The 21,953-nt window shown below is 42.6% G+C and overlaps 1 protein-coding gene across 1 annotated transcript in view; it reads right to left on the bottom strand.

Annotated features, from left to right (window-relative positions):
* CR1 (complement C3b/C4b receptor 1 (Knops blood group)) overlaps positions 1–21,953 on the bottom strand; it is a 241,277-nt gene that overhangs the window by 78,983 nt on the left and 140,341 nt on the right. Inside the window, 10 exon segments of the mRNA XM_063139395.1 lie at positions 1,152–3,233; positions 3,358–4,512; positions 7,065–7,244; positions 8,009–8,191; positions 8,399–8,581; positions 9,156–9,347; positions 12,107–12,192; positions 13,585–13,680; positions 16,380–16,566; positions 16,823–17,014. Of these exon segments, the coding sequence (XP_062995465.1) occupies positions 1,152–3,233; positions 3,358–4,512; positions 7,065–7,244; positions 8,009–8,191; positions 8,399–8,581; positions 9,156–9,347; positions 12,107–12,192; positions 13,585–13,680; positions 16,380–16,566; positions 16,823–17,014 (4,536 nt within the window).

Genomic DNA, 21,953 nt, shown 5'->3' with positions numbered 1-21,953 from the left:
TAGGAGCGTCCCCGCCCAGCTCCTCAGTTCTCCTGAGACCTTAGTCTCGGTACCGAGGAGGAATTATTTTGTAAAATCTAATCTATATAATATAATCTGGCACCACACCGAAGCGGGGACGGTGGGTGGGTTGTGTGAATGCACAGATGACCACTCGAAGAACTACAGTTACAGGTAAGCAACCTGCATTTCTTCTTCGTGGTCTCTGTGCATCACACATATGGGCGATTAGCAAGCTCACTTACCAGAGGTGGGTAGGTGTTAGTGCAGGATTGATGACAGGACCGCTCTTCCAAATGAACAATTGGCTCTTGCTCTAGTATCGAGTCTGTAATGCCGAATAAAGGTTGTCGCCCTAGACCACGTCGCTGCTCTGCAAATCTCTGTGACAGAGATGCCCTTATTGAACGCAGTAGATGTTGCGACTGCTCTGGTGGAATGAGCTTTTACACCAGTTGGAGGTGTCATGCCTGCTAGTTTATAAGCCAGAAGTATGGTCTGAACTATCCATGACGATATTCTTTGTTTTGATGCAGGTAAGCCCTTTCGAGGGCCACTGTGACATATGAAGAGTCGCTGTGATCTACGGATGGAGTCTGTGCGCGACTTGTAAAAAGCTAGTGCTCGCCTAACATCAAGCATGTGAAGTGACCTTTCAATGTCTGATGTTGGAGCTTGGAAGAAGGCTGGAAAAATGATGTCCTGGTTTACATGGAACGAAGATACTACTTTCGGCAGGAATTGACTGTCTGGACGTCACACCACCTTATCTCGATGGAATGTGAGGTACGGTTCATCCACTCTGAGTGCTGCTAATTCACCTACTCTCCTAGCTGTGGTGATTGCGATGAGGAAAACCAGTTTAAGCGTTACTAGTCTCACATCAACTGTAGCCAACGGTTCAAATGGCTTAGTTAACAGGGCATGGAGTACAACAGATAAACTCCATGAAGGAACTGGGAATTTAACAGGGGGATGTAGATTATGAAAACCTTTCAAAAACTTTTGGACCTCTGGGTGTACAAATACAGAGTGTCCATTTAACTTCTCATGGTATGCAGTAATTGCAGCCAGGTAAACTCTTAATGATGAATATTTTAAGTTCTTTTGAATTAAATGTAATAGAAATAATAAAATCACACTTATATTACATGTATGCGGGTCAGAGTCTTTTGTTATGGCAAACTTTGAAAAAACCTCCCATTTCCTTCTATAAGAAAGTCTTGTTGAGGGTTTCAAGGCCGCATTTAGGATGGTTTGTAACTCAATTGGGTAAGTATTTTGGTTCACATTGGCATTAGTCTCCAAGCTGTCAAGTGTAGGGAGTCTAGGTCTGGATGATGGATCTGGCCTTGGCTCTGGTAAAGCATGTCTATTCTCATCGGTAGTCGGTAGAATCTCCCCTGTGATCTGTCTAGGAGAGGAGCAAACCAAGGCTGCCTGGGCCACCAAGGGGCTAGAATGATGCAGTTGGTGTTGTCTATTATTATCTTTGCCAAGATCCTTGTTAGCAGAGGGATCGGTGGGTACATGTAAAAGAATTCGATGTCCCACTTGCGGAGGAATGCGTCTCCCATAGATTGGTGACCTATTCCCGCCTTGCTCCAAAATTGGTTGCAGATGCTGTTGTTGGTTGTGGCAAATAGGTCGATGGATGGTGTGCCCCACTTGTCGAATATGTTCTGAATGACTTCTGGGTGAATTTGCCATTCGTGAGCAGATGTCATGCTTCTGCTGAGTTGATCTGCAAGTTGGTTGTGCTCTCCTGCAATATGAATTGCGGTGATGGTGATGCCACGAGCATTGCACCATTCTAGTATCTTGATGGTGAGCCTGACTAGCGGTCTTGACCTGGTTCCACCTTGCTTGTTTAGGTGAAAAACTACCGTTGTATTGTCCGATGTTATCTGAATATGCTGGTGGTATAACTGTGTTTGAAAAGCCTTTAGTGCCTTCTGCACCGCCAGTAGTTCCAGCATATTGATATGTCTGCGCTTGTCCCTGCCAGTCCAACGTCCCTGCACTGTGAGGCTGTTGTAGTGGGCTCCCCACCCTGTCCTTGAAGCGTCTGTTGTTATGACCCCTGATGGTTCTGACGGATGGAAAGGAACTCCTGACAGTAGGTTTCTTTGTGACATCCACCAAAGTAGTGATCTTGACACCTCTGGTGGTACGTGAAGTGTGATTCTTCTTGCGTTTTGCTTTGGATTGAATACTCTTGTGAACCAGAGTTGCATTCTTCACATCTTTAAACGAGCAAGTTTTATCACCATAGTGGTGGATGCCATTAGTCCCAACATCCTTTGGATGGTAATGGCTTTTTGTGCTTCGTCGTCTTATTTTCTTTGCTAAATTGATTATAGTTGTTGCTCTGTCTGACGGGAGGAACGCTGTGCTTAGGTCTGCGTTGAGGATAGCTCCTATAAATTTTATCTTTCTTGTTGGTGTTGTGCAAGATTTCTCTGTGTTTATGTAGAGTCCTAAATCTTGAAGTAATAGTTGAATGGTGTTTATGTCTTGAAGTAGTGACTGGCGGGATTGTGCAACTATCAACCAGTCGTCTATATACGGATAAATTTCGATTTTCTGCTGCCGTAGAAACGCACAAACTACAGCCATGCACTTTGTGAATACACGTGGTGCTGTTGAAAGGCCGAAAGGGAGTACTGCGAATTGGAATGCTTGTTGGCCTATAAGAAACCTCAAGTATTGTTGACTTTGGGGGTGTATGTCTATATGAAAGTAAGCATCTTTTAGATCTATTGATGCGAACCAGGCGTGTTTTGAGATCAGTGGTAATATGTTGGCTAGAGAGACCATCCGAAACTTCTTTGGGGTTATGTAGGTGTTTAGGTCTCTTAAGTCTAAAATAGGGCGTAGGCCTCCATCCTTCTTTGGTACGGTGAAATAGCGGGAGTAAAATCCCTGATGTATTTGGGATCTTGGTGTTTTGATAATAGCTCCCTTTATCAAAAGTGAAAAGACCTCTTGTTTTAATGTCATTGAGGGAGTTGTAGTCCGAATGATGCCTGATGGTGGTAGCGTGTCGAATTCTATTCGGTAGCCGTGTGCAATTATTGACAGGACCCACCTGTCTGATGTGATGTGTGTCCATGTTGGTAAAAAATTTTGTAAACGATGTCCGAATGGAATGATTTCTCTTGTAACCTTGACTGTCCAGTCAAAGGCGCTGTTTGTTATTGAGGTCAGATCTACGTTTCTGAAAGCGGTTTCTAGAAGAAGGAAACTGCCCTCTATTTGTTCTTTGTTGCTGTGATTGTTGTTGTTGTTGGAATCGTCCCTGTTGGAATCTGGGACGATCGCTTGTGTATCTTTGATATTGAGCTTGTGGCTGACGATACCAGCGCCTCTGCTTGAATTGTTGTGTGGGAAACATCAATCCCATTTTTCTAGCAGTCGTTCTGGCCTTCTGTACTGAGTCCATGGACTCATCAGTCTTAGAGTTAAACAGTCCCTCCCCATCGAATGGGAGGTCTTTGATGCGGGTTTTTGATTCTTGAGTTAATGCAGTGGATCTGAGCCACGCATGGCGACGAAGTGCTACTGCACCAGCCATTACCTTTGAGCCACAATCTGTTTGATGTTTTGAGGTATTAATTTGTTGTTTGGCAAGTCTTGTTGCCTCATCTGTGAAAACTCTTGCAAGTTCCTTCTGGTCGTCACTTAGATTGTTGCAAATTGAGGTTATTTTGTCTAGTAAGAAAACTTGGTACCTTGCCATGGTCGCTTGATAATTTGCTACTTTCAAACTTAATGCCGCAGAGGAATAGAACCTCTTTCCCATAAGGTCTAATCTCCTACCTTCTTTATCCACTGGTATAGAGTGGGTGCGTTGGGAGCGTCCTTGTGCCGATTCAACAATAATGGAATTTGGTTGAGGATGGCAAAAAAGAAATTCCGCATCCTTTTCTAAAACTTTGTACATGTTCTCTAACTTTTTTGATATAGGAGGCATCGATGCAGGTTGCTTCCACGATTGTTGAATTGTCTGTAAAAGTGTTGGCACAAATGGGATAGCTATTGGTAATGCTGATTGTACATTTACAACATCAAATATCGGATCTTCTAGTGCTTGTGCTGGTTGTGACGTTTGCAATCCTAAAGACTGTACCATACGTTGAATTTGGTCTGAGAAATGGGTCAGATCTTCCGGTGCTGATAATGGTTCCTGTGGTCTTAGTATTACCTCTGGGTGCACCATAGAGGGAGCAATGGACGAATATGATGCTGTATCTGATTGATAATCATCCGATATTGAACCTGGAGAAGCTGTTTGTATTGCCAAGTTCTGATGCTCATAACGATCTTGCTCTGTCTCCCGTGAGGTTACAGGGAGGTCGTGTCTATATTGAGTGGTTTCAACATCCTGTCTTAATGCAGGTGTTGTCTGTTGCGTTGATCTCCGTTGTGAATGATAGTATTCATCCTGGTGTCGATACCGACGAGATTGCTCATAATATTGCGATGACGTGTCCGAGCGTATGTCTCTATCTGAAAGGGGAGAGCGTGACTGGTATCAGTGCCTTGTATTTGTCGAGCGGATTGAATTAGGCGAATCCCCTCGGTAATGTTGTGTTGAGCGGCTCTGCCTCTCTTGTGACATTCTTGAAATAGGCTCTATATGAGACCTAGGTTGTATATGGGGTCGTCCCTGGGGAGAATCCCTGATTTCGCCTTCGGAAATAGAACCGGAAGGGACGTTATTATTCCTCGTTAACAGAGGAGACCGTGCTCTCGATGTTGATTGAATGTGTATGCTGCCTGTTCTCAGTGCCTACGGAGACTGCCCCTTTTGAATCCTCGATGTCGAGGGAGGCTGCGCCGTGGAATTTTTCGATGCCGAGGAGCGCGATATAGTGGACGCTCTAGGCATCAAAGGGGAGTGTCCTCTATCTGTTCTTGGTGTCGAGTGTCTGGATGCGACTGGTGCCCTCGATACCGACGGCGAACGTCCTTCTGGTCGAGGTGCAGTTTCCGGCCTCGATGTAGAGGGGGACAACGGGCCGTCATGTCTTGCTGTCGACGTGTTTTGGACGGTCGGTATCGATAGAGTTGATTGCTTATGGTGTCCGGACTTCCTTTTCTTTTTCTTTTGAGCGTCTGGGGCTTTCGCTGCCGTCGTTGCTCTTAGTAGCTTTTTTGATTTATGTTTTGTCGTCGCCCTCCCCGGTGTGGGAGGTGCCTCTCTCGCCGTCGCTAAAGAATGCGACGGGGTATGAGGTGTAGCTAGTGGAGCCTCACTTTGCTCTGTGATAGGCGTTGTTTGTGCCATACTGAATCTTGGGTTCTGGACAGCTTGCAAAGCTTTTGTCCACAGCTCTGCCTTAAGGCGATCGGCCCTGTTCTTTCTAGTTTGCCGTGAGAACGCCTGGCAGTTTTGGCACGACTCCACTTTATGGCCTTCTCCTAGGCACATTAAACACTGGGCGTGTCCGTCTGATGGCGGCAGTTTAGCCCCGCACCTTATGCACTTCCAAAAGGGTGCCCGCAGGGCCATAAACGTTTTACGTCGTCGCGATCAGCAGCCGCTGATCGTATTGCACGTTTAGAGATTAATGTAGAAGGTATAAGTTTTTGAGGTAAATTTTTTTTTTCTTACAGAAGATATAAATGGGACTAATTAGGAGACGAAGACAGGTTGAAGAGGCGAAGTGTTGAAAGATGATTTTATAAGGTAAGTACTCAGCTATCAACGGTTTTAATTTTCTGAGAAGAACCCGATGAACTAGCCGTTAGGCGGTCGAAGGAGAACTGAGGAGCTGGGCGGGAACCCTCCTAGACATGCGCAATAGGGAGTGGGGGAGGGTTCCCGTCAAAACGCTCAGCTTTAGAAGTTTCCCGACAGCAGCTCGCGCAGGCGCAGAACCCATATGTGTGATGCACAGAGACCACGAAGAAGAACCTTCAGTTACCAGATGCATAAACCCTAAACTTAAAGAGGAACAGAACAAAGGGAGAGACTTCAGGAGAATTTCTGTTTGTCATATTTTTGTAAAAAAATCCAACCTTATTTGTTTGGCTTAGATTAAAAGTCCTCTCATAAGCAACACAACACAGAAACAATCCACAGTCTTGTAGCAGGGGAAGAACAAAAATTAAATATGGAGATTTTAAAACTGCAATTAAAAAGAATCATAAGGTTAACGTTTCCTAAAGGTTATTTATAGCATTTACTTTCAGATCTTCTTCTTCCAAACTCTAGAACTAGTGCATTGGGGGGAGGAGAAACAATTTCTTTTAAAAAATATAATTCCACTTGTTTACACAACTATTCTCTAAAATGTATGAGTTAATACCTTTCAACCTGTCTCTCACTGTACAGTTGGAACAGGAATGTTGCTCCTACAGAAGTGTAAAGGGACAAAGTCTACTGCAGGCTGAAAAGGATTTACCCCATTCACAGTGAGGAAGAGGGGGATCCCATGTGCCATCCATTTGGCAACGACTTTCTAGTGAGCCAACTATCGTATTGCACTCAAATGTAACACTATGGTTATATGTGTACGTGTTAGAATCACCAGTCGCTATCCTTCCATTCTCAACTTGTAAAATTATTAAAATCCTCCCTAGAGTATCTCACAAACCACTGAAACACAGACTTTGAACTATAAAACATTTATATTGCATTAGGTATTCCTATTAAAGTGATAGACAATAAACCTTGAAACAAGAAAAGCTGTTTTAATGAGTAGCCCACTTCACTTTGCTGTACCAAAGCTAATGCTGCTTTGAATGAGTTTCTTCTTAAGTGAGGAATCCAAAACTACCAGGAAGGGCAGGTAAGGGATGGATGTTGCACCTTTCTCTCTCTTTGGTAGACTCTATGGAATAATCAAATGGCCTGAATCCTCCTCCCCCTCTAGTATTAAGTAGGAATAAGTAAGAAATCCTATACAGCTTTGTTTTTCGTTTAGTGCATGCAAGCTTAGAGGCGACTTTTAAGGTTTTCAGTTCATAGCTGAAAGTTTCAAGGAAAACCTAAAAAAAATGTAACTTGGATTTCTGCTCAACACACGACAATTAAATCCAGCCACTGTACATACCCTTGACACAGATGGGCACAGGAGAGTCCCACGTGCTATCGTTTTGGCACTTAATTGTAGGGCTGCCCTTCAGGATATAGCCAGGGTCACATTCAAATGTAACCGTCTCCATGGGTTCATCAGCCACTTCAGATCTTCTTATGGTTCCATTCTGAATTTCTGGACGTACACAGCCAATGGCTGGAAATGAAAGGATAAAGGCAGCATTAGACTTCAGAGTGAGCTGGAAAAGGGAGTGCACTGCAGAACCATTTTCTTAATGGAAGGCCTTGATGCAAAGCTTAACATTTCATCTTTTCTCAGTATGGTATAAAGACGCTTCCTTGATCATTGAAAAGAGACATAGCTCAGTGGGTGACTAGATGCTTTGCATGCAGAAGGTCTGAGCCTGGATTAGCCAATAATTAGGGGACCATTTTGAGAACACAACCCAAATATTCATGCTTTGCATTTCTTTCCTCTTAGAAGTAGCAGGAAATGTCTACTGTTGTTTCACTTGACTGTGAAATTTGACCCAGCAGCTATGGAAAGGCCAATTTCCACATGTGGATATGCAAGTTCTATTGCAACTAAGAACGAAGATCTGTTCTTTACAGCGTAAGCCGCCCAGCGCAGGACACATTTCGTGAGCACCAGGCCTTCGCTAAGCTCCACAATGGACCGTAATGAGCATCAGAAGGATCAGTCCATGTATGTGGAGAGGATCCTTGATGTGTTGAGGCCTACCGTGTATGTGCTGGACCCTTGGCCTTCCTGGGTCAAGGAAAGGTTACACAGAAAAATAAACTGGCTTGGCTGCAAGGGCACTATAAAGCCTGGTATTTCCTGTCTGAATAAAACCATAGGCTATGTCTGAAGGTAATGAACACTATAATACAGAAAGGAAGGAAGGACTCTGTTTACATATTGCTCTCACAATGTGGAAGCTCCATAGCCATACTTGCCCTGTTCACACTCAGGTGGAGGAGGGTTCCAAGTGCCATTCACTTGGCAACGGCTTTCTCTTGAGCCAGCTAACTTGTGGCCTGCATTGCAGTCAAACGTAACTCTATGGTTATATGTGTAGGTGTCAGAATCACCAGCTACTATCCTTCCATTCTCAACATGAGGAAGTGAACACTGAGACACTGCAAAGAAGGCATACTTTAGTAAGTAGAGAGCAATGAACCGAAGAGGAAGGAATAAGCGGGTTCTCTTTGCAACCATTCCTCTAGCTGCTGCAGTGTCATGGACAGATGGATTAGGTTGTAACAGCTCAGGAATATGGATAGTTAATCATACTTCTTGGTGGGAATATGGCTCTCATAATATGGCAGCTTCATATTCATACTTGCCCGGTTTGCAATGAGGTAGAGGAGGGTCCCATGTGCCATCCACTTGGCAAAGTATCTCTTTGGAGCCAGCCATCTTGTGGCCAGCATTGCAATCAAGTGTAACTCTTTGGTTATATGTGTAGGTGTTGGAATAACCGCCCACTATCCTTCCATTCTCAACTTCAGGTGTTGGGCACTGAGTCACTGCAAAAAAGGCATGTGTTAGAACAATGACGGAAAGAAGAAGAAAAGGAATAGATCTTATAGTGATGGCAATATCATGGACAGATGCATTAGTATTCATTCCAAGAACAACAGAATGCCATCACAAAGAACCTCGATGGCAGGCCTTCTCTGTAGTGGCACCCACCCTCTGGAAAACCCTCCCTCATGCGGTTTGGGAGGCAGAAAATATAACATCTTTCAAACACCTCCTGAAAGCACATTTTTTTAGACAAGCCTTCCCCGGATTATAACTTTTCCTGGTTTTATGAGACATTAAAAAAAAGTTTTTAATTCTGACTCTGTATATTGTGGTTTTAACTGTTTTAATTGTGACCTGCCCAGAGAGCCTTGGCTGTTGGGTAGTATAAATATGTAATAAATAATAAATAAATAATAAATAGTTCTGGAATATGGATATGTTACCATTTTGGTTGGAAAATAACAATACAATGCTTGTCACAACATTGCCAGATTATCATGCTTTGGAGTTAACACAAGTTGGACTTTTCTACAGAGGAATAATACTTTTTTTTAAAAAAAGTGAAAGCCACACCTCCACAATATGCATGGCCACTCCACACTCCATTTAATCCATCCTTAGTAGTACAGTAAATAGAGTCATCCCCAACAAGGGGGTAGCCTTCATCACAGGTGTATGTTACAACTGTTCCATAGGAGAAGTCATCCAAATATATGCCAGTGTGCTTGCCGTGGGGAATATCTGGAGGTGGAAAACATGGAATACCTAGAGAGAGCCAGAGTACACATATTAATGATAAATATTTGAATTATTTGTTCTGCTTTTCAGTGTGCCACTGTTTGTGAAAAGGCAACTACCAGATTCAACAGTTAACATCAAAGGAGATATTGATATTCATAACAAGAAGCTTAACATCAGCCATAAAATACAACCAACACTTAACAGGAAAACAACAGCACTGTGATCTCCGAAATTCCACACTCTACCATGCTTTGTAATAATCATGCATAGTCATTCACAATCACTAAAATGCATAGAATAAGCTTAATATTTTTTGGTCTTTTATTACAGACTCCATATCAAGCAAGTCATGCTCCTTGAGGACATAAAAAGAGACTACCTGCTGTCTTGCCAGTATCACTTCCTACTTTGCTTCTGCACCTTTTTGAAAATATGCGTAAAGAATAATTAAAACAACCATGTGCTGTGGGTAGAGGCAGATCAGAACTGTGACGGAATTTTATAAAGGAATGTGTTGCATGAAGTATTTTTAAAATAAGGACCCCTGAGGTCACTGAAATAAAGACATGCATGTTTAAAGCAAAGGTCAGATTCAGATGATCATGGGGGCAAAAGAACCCATAGTTGGTTCTTTCTCCATTCCCACGGTTGCGTGAACATTATTTACATATTTACTAGTCCATGGACCAGACCAAAAATGGGTCTCTAGTAAGGTGGTAAAATTTTATTATGATTTTTTGAAATGTGTATGTCTCTGGATTCTATTTTCATGTGATAGCCAGTTCTGATGGGTTGCTCAAAATTTTTATGGTGTCATCAAGATGGCCAAAGCTTTCTTTTTCTAACTTTTCTAATTTAAGCAGTAACATGTGAACCAAGTGTCTGATTTAAAACATTAAAATTGGGTTGGAAAGCTGATGAATTTTCTTACAAATAACTATTCACAAGTTAAATTTCCCCTCATTTCTATACAGTTTACTGCATTACCTGCACTGCTATGTGCAACCTACAGTCTTGTAACAACCATGAACACAGAGGTAGACTTTGCAGTTGAACCTGAGGACTCAGAAGATGACTACAGTGGCCACAAACATTAATATTAAATTAAATTAAAGATTGAATTTATTTAATTAAATTGGCATGTGTGAGAAGAGGGAATTGAACCAACACTGGGTTCTTTCACCCTGTGGTTGTCTGAATGTAGCAAAGTCTTCTTCATATCACATAATTAATCTATGAAGTTAATTGCCAAAGAGTGTTGTGAAGGCAACTAGAACACATGTGTGGCTGAGAGAAGCAAAGTCCCCATTTGTTTCACCTGTTTAATATTATCTCCATGGCTTTTGTTCTTTTTGTGATTTAATATTTCCCAGGTATACACAGTGTGATTTGGCATGAACATGTGGGACACAACCTTTTATTTCAGATCATCCCACCCATCCATTTTCAAATGGGGAAGGACAGGTATAAAACATATTGGGCAGGATCCACTGGGGCACTTCTGCCCCTGTCAATTCTCTTCCTCCTCACCAATTGCATTGCACAAATGCCCCCCACTGTTTCATTACAACAGTGCTTTAGTGCTTCTGGGCAAACCCAAAATGAGCAAAAATACTCTATTTTTATACTCTATTCTATTTACAGGGGGAAAACAGGACAGAGAGATTACAAGGCTATGCCACTTGGGGGTGCGGGGAGATGGAAAAGGAGCTGCAATCCACAATCAGGTACTGAACTACAATTCTGTGTTGGAGATTTACTGGATTGCAGATATCCAAGTGCTAACAAGAATGGAACAACGTTAATGGGTGATGGCACTCTTGTCATTCATGATGCTAGTCTATTGTCACTGAGAGTTTTAATTATTCTCAATTAAGTGTGTAGATATTTTACATACTGATTGATAAAGAAATCTGAAAGCCCACCTGAAGCCCCTTACTCCAATGTGAATAAAAGTACAAAAGCATGCACACTTCTGGCCCTGGACCCCACCTTCGTGCCTCCTCATGGAAAATAATAAAGTTTCCAGTCTTCACTTGAGGCCCAAGGTTGCCCTAAACCCTTTGCCCCACACCTGATAGCAAAAATATCAGAGAAAGAAGGCCTTGAGGCCAGAAGAAAATATCCATGTTCCCCAGACATAGAGGCATCTAAACCATCTGAAGCCCTCTGACTAGGCATTTCTTTTAGGTCAGAGCATACTCTGAAATCCCTATCTCTCCTTAAAGTGCTTATCAAGGAACAGAATGCAACATTTTGTACTGCTCATAGGCTGCCAAAATATGGTATTGTTTATGTAAGAATGGGTTTCTGTTTATAGAACATGTATGGGACTTGTGATCAGTCACGGGAGGGAGGAGGGAAAAGAGTATGACTTCATCAGAGCAACTTGATGGGTATAAATGTATGCTGATATAGATGATGGGGAGGAGAGTTTTTCGCCATCGTTTTGTACAGGGTGAGGGCTGTCCTCCTGTGCACACAGTAATAAAGAGTCTCTGTGTCTGGACTGGTTGTGAAGTCGTCCCTTTCCTATCAGGTATAGGGAATTTCCCTAACGTGATCTTCATGAAGCCACAGCTCAATCTCATATTTTGCCACGGAAAACTAGTGTCCTTCGTCTTTGCCTGTGATGGTGCTTGAGTAAAGTGCATGTATTTATTTACCCTTCCCCCGCTTTACCAGATTTATTTTTGCAGTGTTCCTAAAGCACTGTAATTGGAATAGCAAGGAGCCATATAGACATACTATTTAGGTATGCAAATGTCAAGTTTCCTACTTACGCTGGCAAAGGGGGATGTCACCAGTCCACAATACTCTTTGGTTAGATATCACACACCTTCTGGAAGGCTGACCAATTAAAATGTGCCTGTATTGAAACAGAAACAATTATGTACCATCAAGTTCTTTTTCCACAGATGTATAGAGTTTTGATGCTTAGCGTATGAATGTACATTCTGTTTCATCTATCCATAGCAAGCCATTAAACTATTTCTTGAGGAACTCTCACAAGTAAACATCTTCCTCTTCAGCCAATATTTTGCAGATATCTCTTATGATGTCCAAACCTTGGTTCCTTCTTATGCAGTGTCTCAATAAGTAGAAAACTTTTGATCAAGCATTTCAGGCCTCTTTCTGGACCATATAGATAGGCTTTGTGAGCCACACACACAAAGGATAAAAAATCACTTCCATCACTTCTTTCAAGTTAGGAAAAATAAACTTCATGGTCCACTGAAGGAAAGAATGAGTAGATTATTCTATAGTTACATACTAAGGTGCAATTACAAGTACACATTTCCAGAAATAAGTTCCACTTAAGTATGTGTATTAGATTGAAACAGCTATGTATCTGTGGTCAACAACAAGTGGAAGACATAACACACTATATGTTAACTTGCCCTCTGTATAGGGACCCAAGAGAGAGACTCTTGAAACCGTTGCTGACATATGGAGGCATGAATGCCCAAGCAGAAACAGTTCTCTTCCTCCTTAGCGATACCAACAGTTATGTCACTCATAGAGTGGCCCTGTTTGCACTGGCAGCGAAAAAGATTAGGAAGAGAGAACTAGATAAAATTGCTATAAACGGCCACGGAGACTCAAAGTGCTGAGCCAAATGAGAGCTTTAGTCACAGTAAATTTAAGCTTGTCTGTATGGTTCTCTTTGTTATTTTAAACTGTTGTGTACTTTTATAGTTGTATGCTTTTCTATGGATGTATATGTCATGGCCTTCGGCTAGCACAATAAACTGATGATTGATTGATTGATTGATTGATTGAACAGCTGCCACATAACTAATTGATACTGTGGTATAGCTGGAAAGGAGTGTGCAGAGAGCTGAAAACATAGCACAACACTGGAGGTTAGCAAATGTCCTGGAGAAACATCATTGCCCTGTGCGAAGATGGTGAAAGCGTGTTCCCATAGCGATCACTGGAGGCAACTGTCTCCCTCACCTCCTCATGGTGATGGTCCTCTTATTGTTTTCTGGGGCTCTACTTCTGAGGAAAAGCATTAGAGAAGATGAGTAGGGATCAATGCCAAGAGACGTAGCATTAAACTAGGGGGCTCTGGTTGAAAGCAGCTGTCCATCTGCTGAAGTCTTGGCCTTGGCAGTCATCCAATGATGCCAACCCGTTATGCCAGCCTTGGAGAAAACTTTACTCAATAACATCAAGTTGTTAAAAGTAAACCAGAGAAATTGGGGGTAGGGGAGAGCCCATATTTGTCAATTTTATCGGTTTCCCTGATGCTTACCCTTTCTCGCAGGTGTAATTTACAGTGGAACCAAATAAAAAATCTCCTGATGCAATCAGCCTGCCATTGTCTGGTTCTCCTGGATGTCCACATGCTCTTCCTAGCAGAAAATAGGACAAGTGATATTTTACTTCTTAGGTAAATGTACTCTAAAATGCAAAACTGATTCAAAGAGGCTTTCTGTATTTTAGTTAAAATTATTAAGAATATAAGAGCTATGCTGGATCAGCTCAAGCGTCCATCTAGTCTAGCACTCTGTTCACAGCTGTCAACCAGGAACTGACAAGCAGGACACAGGTGCAAGAGCACCCTCCTGCCCATGTCCCCCAGCAACTGGTGTATATAAACTTACTGCTTTTACATTGCTTTTTTTATGAACTGGAAAAGGGGGTATATTTCAGCTTTTTTTAGTATCATATAAAGCCCATTTCCTGATTACTGGGGAAAGCCATAGCTCAATGGCAGAACACATGGTTTGCATGTAGGAGGAGGTCATACTTAGAATTGTTCAGGAATTGCCTGGCTTTTTTGAGGTCACAGCTCAGTGCCTCTTTAGCACACCTTTCCTCTTAAACATGTAGCCCTTCAAAATGGTTGGACTACAATTCCAGTCCCCCTGACCATTGGCCATGCTATTTGGGGCTGTTTGGAAGTAAAGTCCAATAACTGGAGAGCCACAGATTCCTCACCCCTGCTCTAAAAAACAAGAGCCAAGAAATGTTTTTTCTTTTTGCTTCACTGTCAAATCAGTCCCACAATCTATGGGTGTTCTCCAGCCATCTGGTGGAGAACAGGGAAACTTCCATCTGATGAAATGTTTCTCTTTTTAAGACTAGCTTTTCCACCAGTAAGTTCCATTACAACTAAGAACAGATTTCCACTCTTTACAATGTAATCCACTTATCTTATGACATGTTTAGATACAGAATATATTTTTTCTGAATGTAATGTGTGCACACATGTGCATTTATGTGTCTACCAGCTTAATTTCTCTTACTATTTGGGATTATATAACAATATACTCTACATTAACACATTAAGGGCATGATCTATAGAATTGCACCCTTGTTGATCGGAAGCCCTCAAACTTGGAGGCCTGTGTTCATCCAATGCATGGTGAGAGGAGCCATGGAGGCAATCTTTACCTCCCTGTCCTCCTGCCCTGCAGATTTTGCCAGACAGACTGTTTAGCTCATCTAGCAAGGGTGCTTCAGAGAGGGAGCAAAGGAGGCTGGAAGAGGGTCAATATAAGTTGGCCTCTCCAGTTTCCTCCCCTCCCCTCCCTGACCACCACAACCCCTCCTCCTTTCCCCCTCTCTGAGGTCGAGTTTCCAACTTTGGAGAGGCACCTGGCATGGTTCTCTCCACGCAGGCTGAGAGAGAGGGGGGCAGATCTCTGATTACAACTTCCAACATTGTCTCTGACTTCAGAAGGAATTTAGAAGCAATCCTATAGTCCCTGACATGTTCTCATAGGAACCATAGGATTGACCTCTAAAACAGCAATACTATGCACACTTTACAAAGTGTAAGCCATACTGAGTACAGTGAGATTTACTTCTGAGTAAACATCCATAAGCTAGCCTGCTAAAAATCCTTCTCTACACATTATTGGCTGACAAATGTATTTATAGAAAAATGAAATTCTCAGGCATTAGCTGTCTTTTTCAATCAATTCTTGGTGAAAACAATTAAACATTGTTCAGCAAACTATCTTTAGTGTTTTGTGGACTGCAGGTACAGAAGAAAACCTTCAGTTACCAGATGCATAAACCCTAAACTTAAGGAGGAACAGAACAAAGGGAGAGACTTCAGGAGAATTTCTGTTTGTCATATTTTTGCAAAAAAATCCAACCTTATTTGTTTGGCTTAGATTAAAAGTCCTCTCATAAGCAACACAACACAGAAACAATCCACAGTCTTGTAGCAGGGGAAGAACAAAAATTAAATATGGAGATTTTAAAACTGCAATTAAAAAGAATCATAAGGTTAACGTTTCCTAAGGGTTATTTATAGCATTTACTTTCAGATCTTCTTCTTCCAATCTCTAGAACTAGTGCATTGGGGGGAGGAGAAACAAATTCTTTTAAAAAATATAATTCCACTTGTTTACACAACTATTCTCTAAAATGTATGAGTTAATACCTTTCAACCTGTCTCTCACTGTACAGTTGGAACAGGAATGCATTAGTATTCCTGATAGTTCAGGAATGTGGAGATGTTACCATACTTGTTGGGAAATAACAAGCAATAAGTGCCACAAAATTGCCAGATTATCATGCTTAGGAGTTAACACAAGACAAGTTGGACTTTTCTACAGTGGAATAATTAAAAAAAATACACAGGCTGGACAGGTTGGAGAAGAGGCAATAAATTAATTAGGAGATGATCAAAGGAAAGGTTACTCATCAGAAAGATAAATTGACTTGGGTGCAAGGATTCTATAAAGCCTGGTAACTTCTGCCTGTATAAAATCATAGACTATGTCCAAAGATAATGAACGCTGGTATAGTTAGGAAGTAAGGAAGAAAAAACGAAGGACGGAAGGACTCTTTTTATATATTGCTCTCACAATATGGAAGCTCCTTAAAGTTCCATCCAACAGCGTTTTACTGCACGCTTGTTACTGGGCACTCACGAATTACTCACATGTTGTTTTCTTCCACCCCTTCTGGCCATACTGGACTGAATGGGGCTAATTACTTCCTGTTTTCAGGAAGCGACATGAGAGCGGTGACAGAAGAAGCGATGGGAGCCACGCATTTGACTAGATGTGATGAAGCTTATAGTCATACTTGCCCTGTTCACACTGAGGTGGAGGAGGGTTCCAAGTGCCATTCGCTTGGCAATGGATCTCTCTGGCACCAGCTATCTTGTGGCCAGCATTACAGTCAAATGTAACACTTTGGTTATATGTGTAGATGTTGGAATCACCGGCCACTATCCTTCCATTCTCAACTTCAGGTGCTGGACACTGAGTCACTGCAAAAAAAAAAAAAAGCTTTGTGTTAGAACAATGAGGGGAAGAAGAAGAAGAAGAAGAGGAGGAGGTGGTGGTGGAGGAGGAATAGATCTTATAGTGATGGCAATATCATGGACAGGTGTATTAGTATTCCTGATAGCTCTGGAATATGGATATGTTACCATTCTGATTAGGAAATAACAGTATAATGCTTGTCACATCATTGGACATTTCTTCAGAGAATTAAAAAAAAAACACTGTATGTGAAAGCCACACCTCCACAATATGCATGGCCACTCCACACTCCATTTAATCCATCCTTAGTAGTACAGTAAATAGAGTCATCGCCAACAAGAGGGTAGCCTTCATCACAGGTGTATGTTACAACTGTTCCATAGGAGAAGTCATCCAAATATGTGCCAGTGTGCTTGCCGTGGGGAATATCTGGAGGTGGGAAACATGGAATACCTAGAAAAAGCCAGAAGGTTTCTGATTCATGCACTAGAGTCCGCAAAAGCTGCAGGTCTATTGTGGATATGCCTCTACACAGAAGTGGATTTTGACAGCCTCTATTTGTGAACACAGAAATTTCAGTCAGCCCTAAGGTAAAAAGAGCTCTTTTTAATTTGTATAGCATGTAAAACTGTACTAATTATTTATGTCCATGGACTTGTGCTGCGGCAGAGTTACTTACTTGTAACATGCGTTCCTGGAGTAGCAGCCTATGGCTGCAGTACTATATACATTACCTGCAAACAAGTCTCACTGAACATAGGTAGACGTACTTCTGAGTAAACATGAACAGGAATGTGCGGCAGATGTTGCGGAATTAATGATAATCAAAATGACCCCCGCTAAAAAAAACCACCAAAAATATATTTGTTTAATTGTACATTAACAATCAATTCATGAAACAAACCACTGAGTTTTTATTCCAGCTATACATATAGCACCGATAAGGAATAAATCCTGACTTATGGGGTCTCGGTTTGTGTTGGCATGCAGGTGGGGATCCAAGAGGTGAGTGGCTGCAGCTGCTGCTATGGAACTGCAGGGTTGGCAGGCAGCCTGTTCAGTCTGGCTCCTGGGGAGCTAATTAGGAAGTTAGATGGCCAGTCGGTAGCAGGAATTTGGGATGGACCACAGAGAGAACTTTCTTCCTCTGGTCCACCCCTTGAGCTTAAATTTGGAGGCCCAGGCCACAGCAGTAGTAGTTGCAGGGCTTTCCCAGCCACCCACTCCTAGGAATATAATTGCATCCAGGGCCGGTGCCAGACTATTTTGCGCCCTAGGCAAGGTGAGCTACTTTCACACTCACACACCCCAAAATGCCAACTTTGATTTTTAAGAACATATGTTTCCTGGAAAAAGTAAGAAGCACAAAACTTGAAACTGCTAAATTTATTTTAAAGTGCGAGAAATACGTCATGCCAATTATAGCAAAGAAATTGGAAAGGAACGTCTATGGGTCTAAAATGCATTATTTAATAGGAATATCACCTCCAAATCATCCCCCCACAAACTCACACGCGTGCACACACACACACTCAGCATCACTCACTCCAAACAAACACACGCATGAACACATGCATTCACTCAAAGACCCCATGCACCCCATTCACCCATACATTCTCTCTCTCTCTCTCTCTCTTCTGGGTGCATTCCGGAAATCCGAACGTGTAGCCACCCCACCCCCACCCCAGCATCCCTGGCTTCGCTTTGGCTGGGAGGGTGAAGGGCACCATCACGCCCGCCCAGGCCCAGCTTAATCCTCGGACTGGGCCGGCTCACAGCCAACGTGCCCCTTCGCTTGGCCCTCTAGGCGGCCGCCTGAGTGGCCTCTATGGTAGCACCAGCCCTGATTGCATCTAACTACAAACAGGATTAGCCATGGGTTGATGGGGCTGGGGAGTAATTTAACCTGTGGTCATGACCGGGAAAGCAGTGCAGGGTTGTTGCTTTGCCTAGGATATTGTCAGCTCACCACATCCCAGATTGGGAGGGGGGCATGCGTTATCATGGTTGGCATATTATTATTGCACGGTTCTTCATTGCTAATGTTAATATCACAATTTTAGGGCAGACATTTGGGGCATCGGGCTGGATCCACTTATAAGGGGAAGCAGGACTGGGCTCTAATAAGGGATTTTAGGGGTGTGGTTTCCAGATGTAGCCCAGTTTGGGGCAAGCAAACAGGCCACATCAAGAGTGCACAGGAAAGGCTCAGGTAAACAGCTTGTGCCATTGTGGGCCCAAGACTCAGTTCTGTCCCTACCACCACTTGGACTGGGTTGATAACAACTAGCAGGCAGGCTGACTGAGGACTGAATCCAAGCCATGTGTCCCACCAAATCTATTCAAGCTGTAATCAGTAAAGTTGTAACCATTTTAGGCCTTAGCTAGACTTAAGATTTATCCTGGGATCGTCCCTGCCTGCTCCCAAGCCTCATTCTCATCAGAGGTGTGGGTGTCATTATGGGTCTTCCCTTGCCTTGTCTAGGTGCACAAACTCCACACTGGGTTTTTGGAGACACAGTAAGGTAATTGTCCAAAGAAGGAAATATTCTATGGTAAAATAGGAAGTTACAATACTGTATCTAAATAAATTCCAGACATACATAATAGGGGTATTTGTTACTCCGGGGGTTTTCTTGTTAGCTTAAAGTTATCAAAAGGGGCTTTCTAGAATTTTTTTTTTTTACAGGAATCCACTGGGGGTGGGTTGAGGAATTTTCCTTTACTTCCTTGAGAAACTTCACTAGTGGTTTCCCCCTTACTAGTATTGCATGTTTATGAAGCAGAAGTTATGTGCTGGACGGGAAGGTTCAGAATCTCCCTCTAAGAGCTGAGCTACGTTTTATCTGTACTAGCACATAGGATTAAAAAATACCATGTTATGCTAGCTGAAGAAAGATAACCTTTTACGCAATAATTTAAGTTCTAAATTTCAATCGACATCAACAACTTGAAATGTTAAAAGTCGGGGGGGAAACAGAATATTCACAGATAAATACAGTTGGTAATGGTTAATATTCATAAACCATAGACAGAGTTTATATCTTCTATACAGCAAGATCAGATTCCAGTTTTTAAATAAGTCCAGATTAGAATTAAATATGTCCAGATTTATAGAGTATCTATTAAACTTTAGAAAAGCCTATAAAAAGTAAAGAATGTATGAAGTAATCTAGGAAAAAGATCCTATCCAAGTGTTATTATCTGTTGTTGGCAGCCATAAAGCTACATAAAGCAGGGTGGCCACCTACACATTGCCCCCCAAAACAATCAAACAAAAGGGGGAGCAGTGTTGGCCCCAGAGGAAAAGAATCCAAAATCCACAGCTGGGCAGTACTTTTATTAGGACCAACCAAACTGCCACAAAACCATGCAAGCTTTTGAGTTCCCCAGGACTCATCAGAAAAAAATTAGGTTATAAGGGAAGAAATAAGACCCCCAAAATGACTAGGCCCCCATCCTGACGGTGGTGGGTTGGTGCTGCAAGACTTTGGGCTACCGCTGTGGTGTTCCTTCCTGGCATCTGCACAGGAGTGTCAATGCGAAGTTGTCACTGTTGCCAGTGGCAGACTAAGCACCAGGAAAGGGGGAGGAAGGGGGCAGCTGGCTCTCTGACCTTCCTCTGGCTGCCCTGACTCCCCCCCCCCCCCCACGCATCTACAGATTTTTTAAAAAACACAGAGCGGGGGGAGAGGAACAGGGCAGCCAGAGGGAGGAGAGCCAGTTGGGGCTCTGCACATCCCTCTCTTTCTCCCCCTCCTGCCCCTCTGGCTGCCCCATTCCTTTCCCCCTCCCCCGGCTCTCTTTCCTTGGACCTCCTGCTGCTGCAGCTTTGCAGCACTAGTGCCACCCAAGCCTCTGCATGCAGCACTGAGGGGGGGAGGGCAGCCCGTTTCCCCTCCTTTTTATGTACAGTTAAATTTTTTTTTTTTTAAAAAAAAATTAAATTTAAAACCTGGGGGGTGGGGTGAGGCGGTCTGCCCCCTTCCCTGTCAGCCAATGCTGACCAACCCTATGTTATTTTTGAATATTAAATATTATGGTTTCACTGTATATACGTACATCTATATGATGCAGCCATCATCCCGACCCCATCCAGGTGCAAACCCCCTAAGCTCCACTTAAAAAAAAGTCGGGCACAAGGTAGCTGATGGCAACCCTAGATGGTCTAAAGACCATGAACTAGGCGGTTTGAAAAGGCTGAGGCCTGGCATATTTTCAAAGGGGAGTGACACCCTACACCACATAATTGTGGGAATTGTAAAGTTAGCCCCAATAAATCTTCAGGGAGTACACAGCAGCCCACATTGGCCACTGATGAAGACCTCTTGTAGAAATGCGTTTGGCCTTTTTCTACGTTGTTTTAGTTATACATTGGTCTGTGCAATATGTTATTGCACTTTTAATGCAATATTATTGTTAATCTTTATTTTATTTTTGTATATTTTGTCTGCCTTAAAATTTTGGATGGAAGTTAGTCTTTTTAGGAGGGGCTCAGGTCTGCTTCCGTGTCTGGCTCAGGACAACTAAGTGAACAGCTGGTCCAAGCTTCTTGCCAGGAAGGCAGCTTCAATCAGTCTCTCCTCTTCCCTCCTCCTTAATCTGGGCTTGAATTTTGCTTTTAAATCTGTTAAACAAAGACTGTGGGACATAGCCTTCTGCAACTTACGCACTCGCTCTTATGTTTCCTGCTCTCCCAGTGCATTGCACGTTCATTACGTTGGGCCTCTTCAGCTGGCTGACTATTTAAAGAACCTGTCGGTGGCTAAATATTGTATTGCTTTCTTCAAGGCCAGATGCAATGCTTATTCTATTGAATTACTTTGGGGCAGATATGCTGGTGTCCCTTATCAGGAACGATGGTGGCTCTGTAGGAATATGGAAGTGGAGACGGTGGAACATATCCTTCTGTCCTGTAGCTTTTATAATCAGGCCCGTCATCTTATGATCACCCCATTGTTGAGTAAACTGTCCAGAAGTTCAGACAAATTTTATGTTAAGTTTCTGTTGGAAGATAAGTCCTCAAAAGTAACTTTGGCTGTTGCTAAATTTCTTACAGTGGCGGCCAGGATTAGAGCTCTCTGTGTATTAGACGAAAGTTGACAATAGCTCTAACTGTCTGATGTTTCATGTTTGATTCTTGTTTTTTCATGGATCTATGGATCGCAATAAAGATGTATGGTATGGTATATTAAATATTATGGTTTCACTGTATATATATCCTTAACTTTTTGTTGAGTTTTATATGGTTGTTTGTTAAGGATTTCACCATATAGATGACCTGCCACCACTCCGGATCCACCCCAGGGCAAACCCCTCGTCAAGACAAGCCACAGATGTTATGAGATCTGTAGTTTAGTTAGGCCCGGTCTCAAAACACTGACTGTCCTGT

Source organism: Elgaria multicarinata, chromosome 1 (genome assembly GCF_023053635.1).
Source record: "Elgaria multicarinata webbii isolate HBS135686 ecotype San Diego chromosome 1, rElgMul1.1.pri, whole genome shotgun sequence".
In the NCBI taxonomy this organism is placed as follows: domain Eukaryota; kingdom Metazoa; phylum Chordata; class Lepidosauria; order Squamata; family Anguidae; genus Elgaria; species Elgaria multicarinata.
Note: the sequence above shows the minus strand (reverse complement) of the source record. Positions and strands in the feature narration are given on the sequence as shown.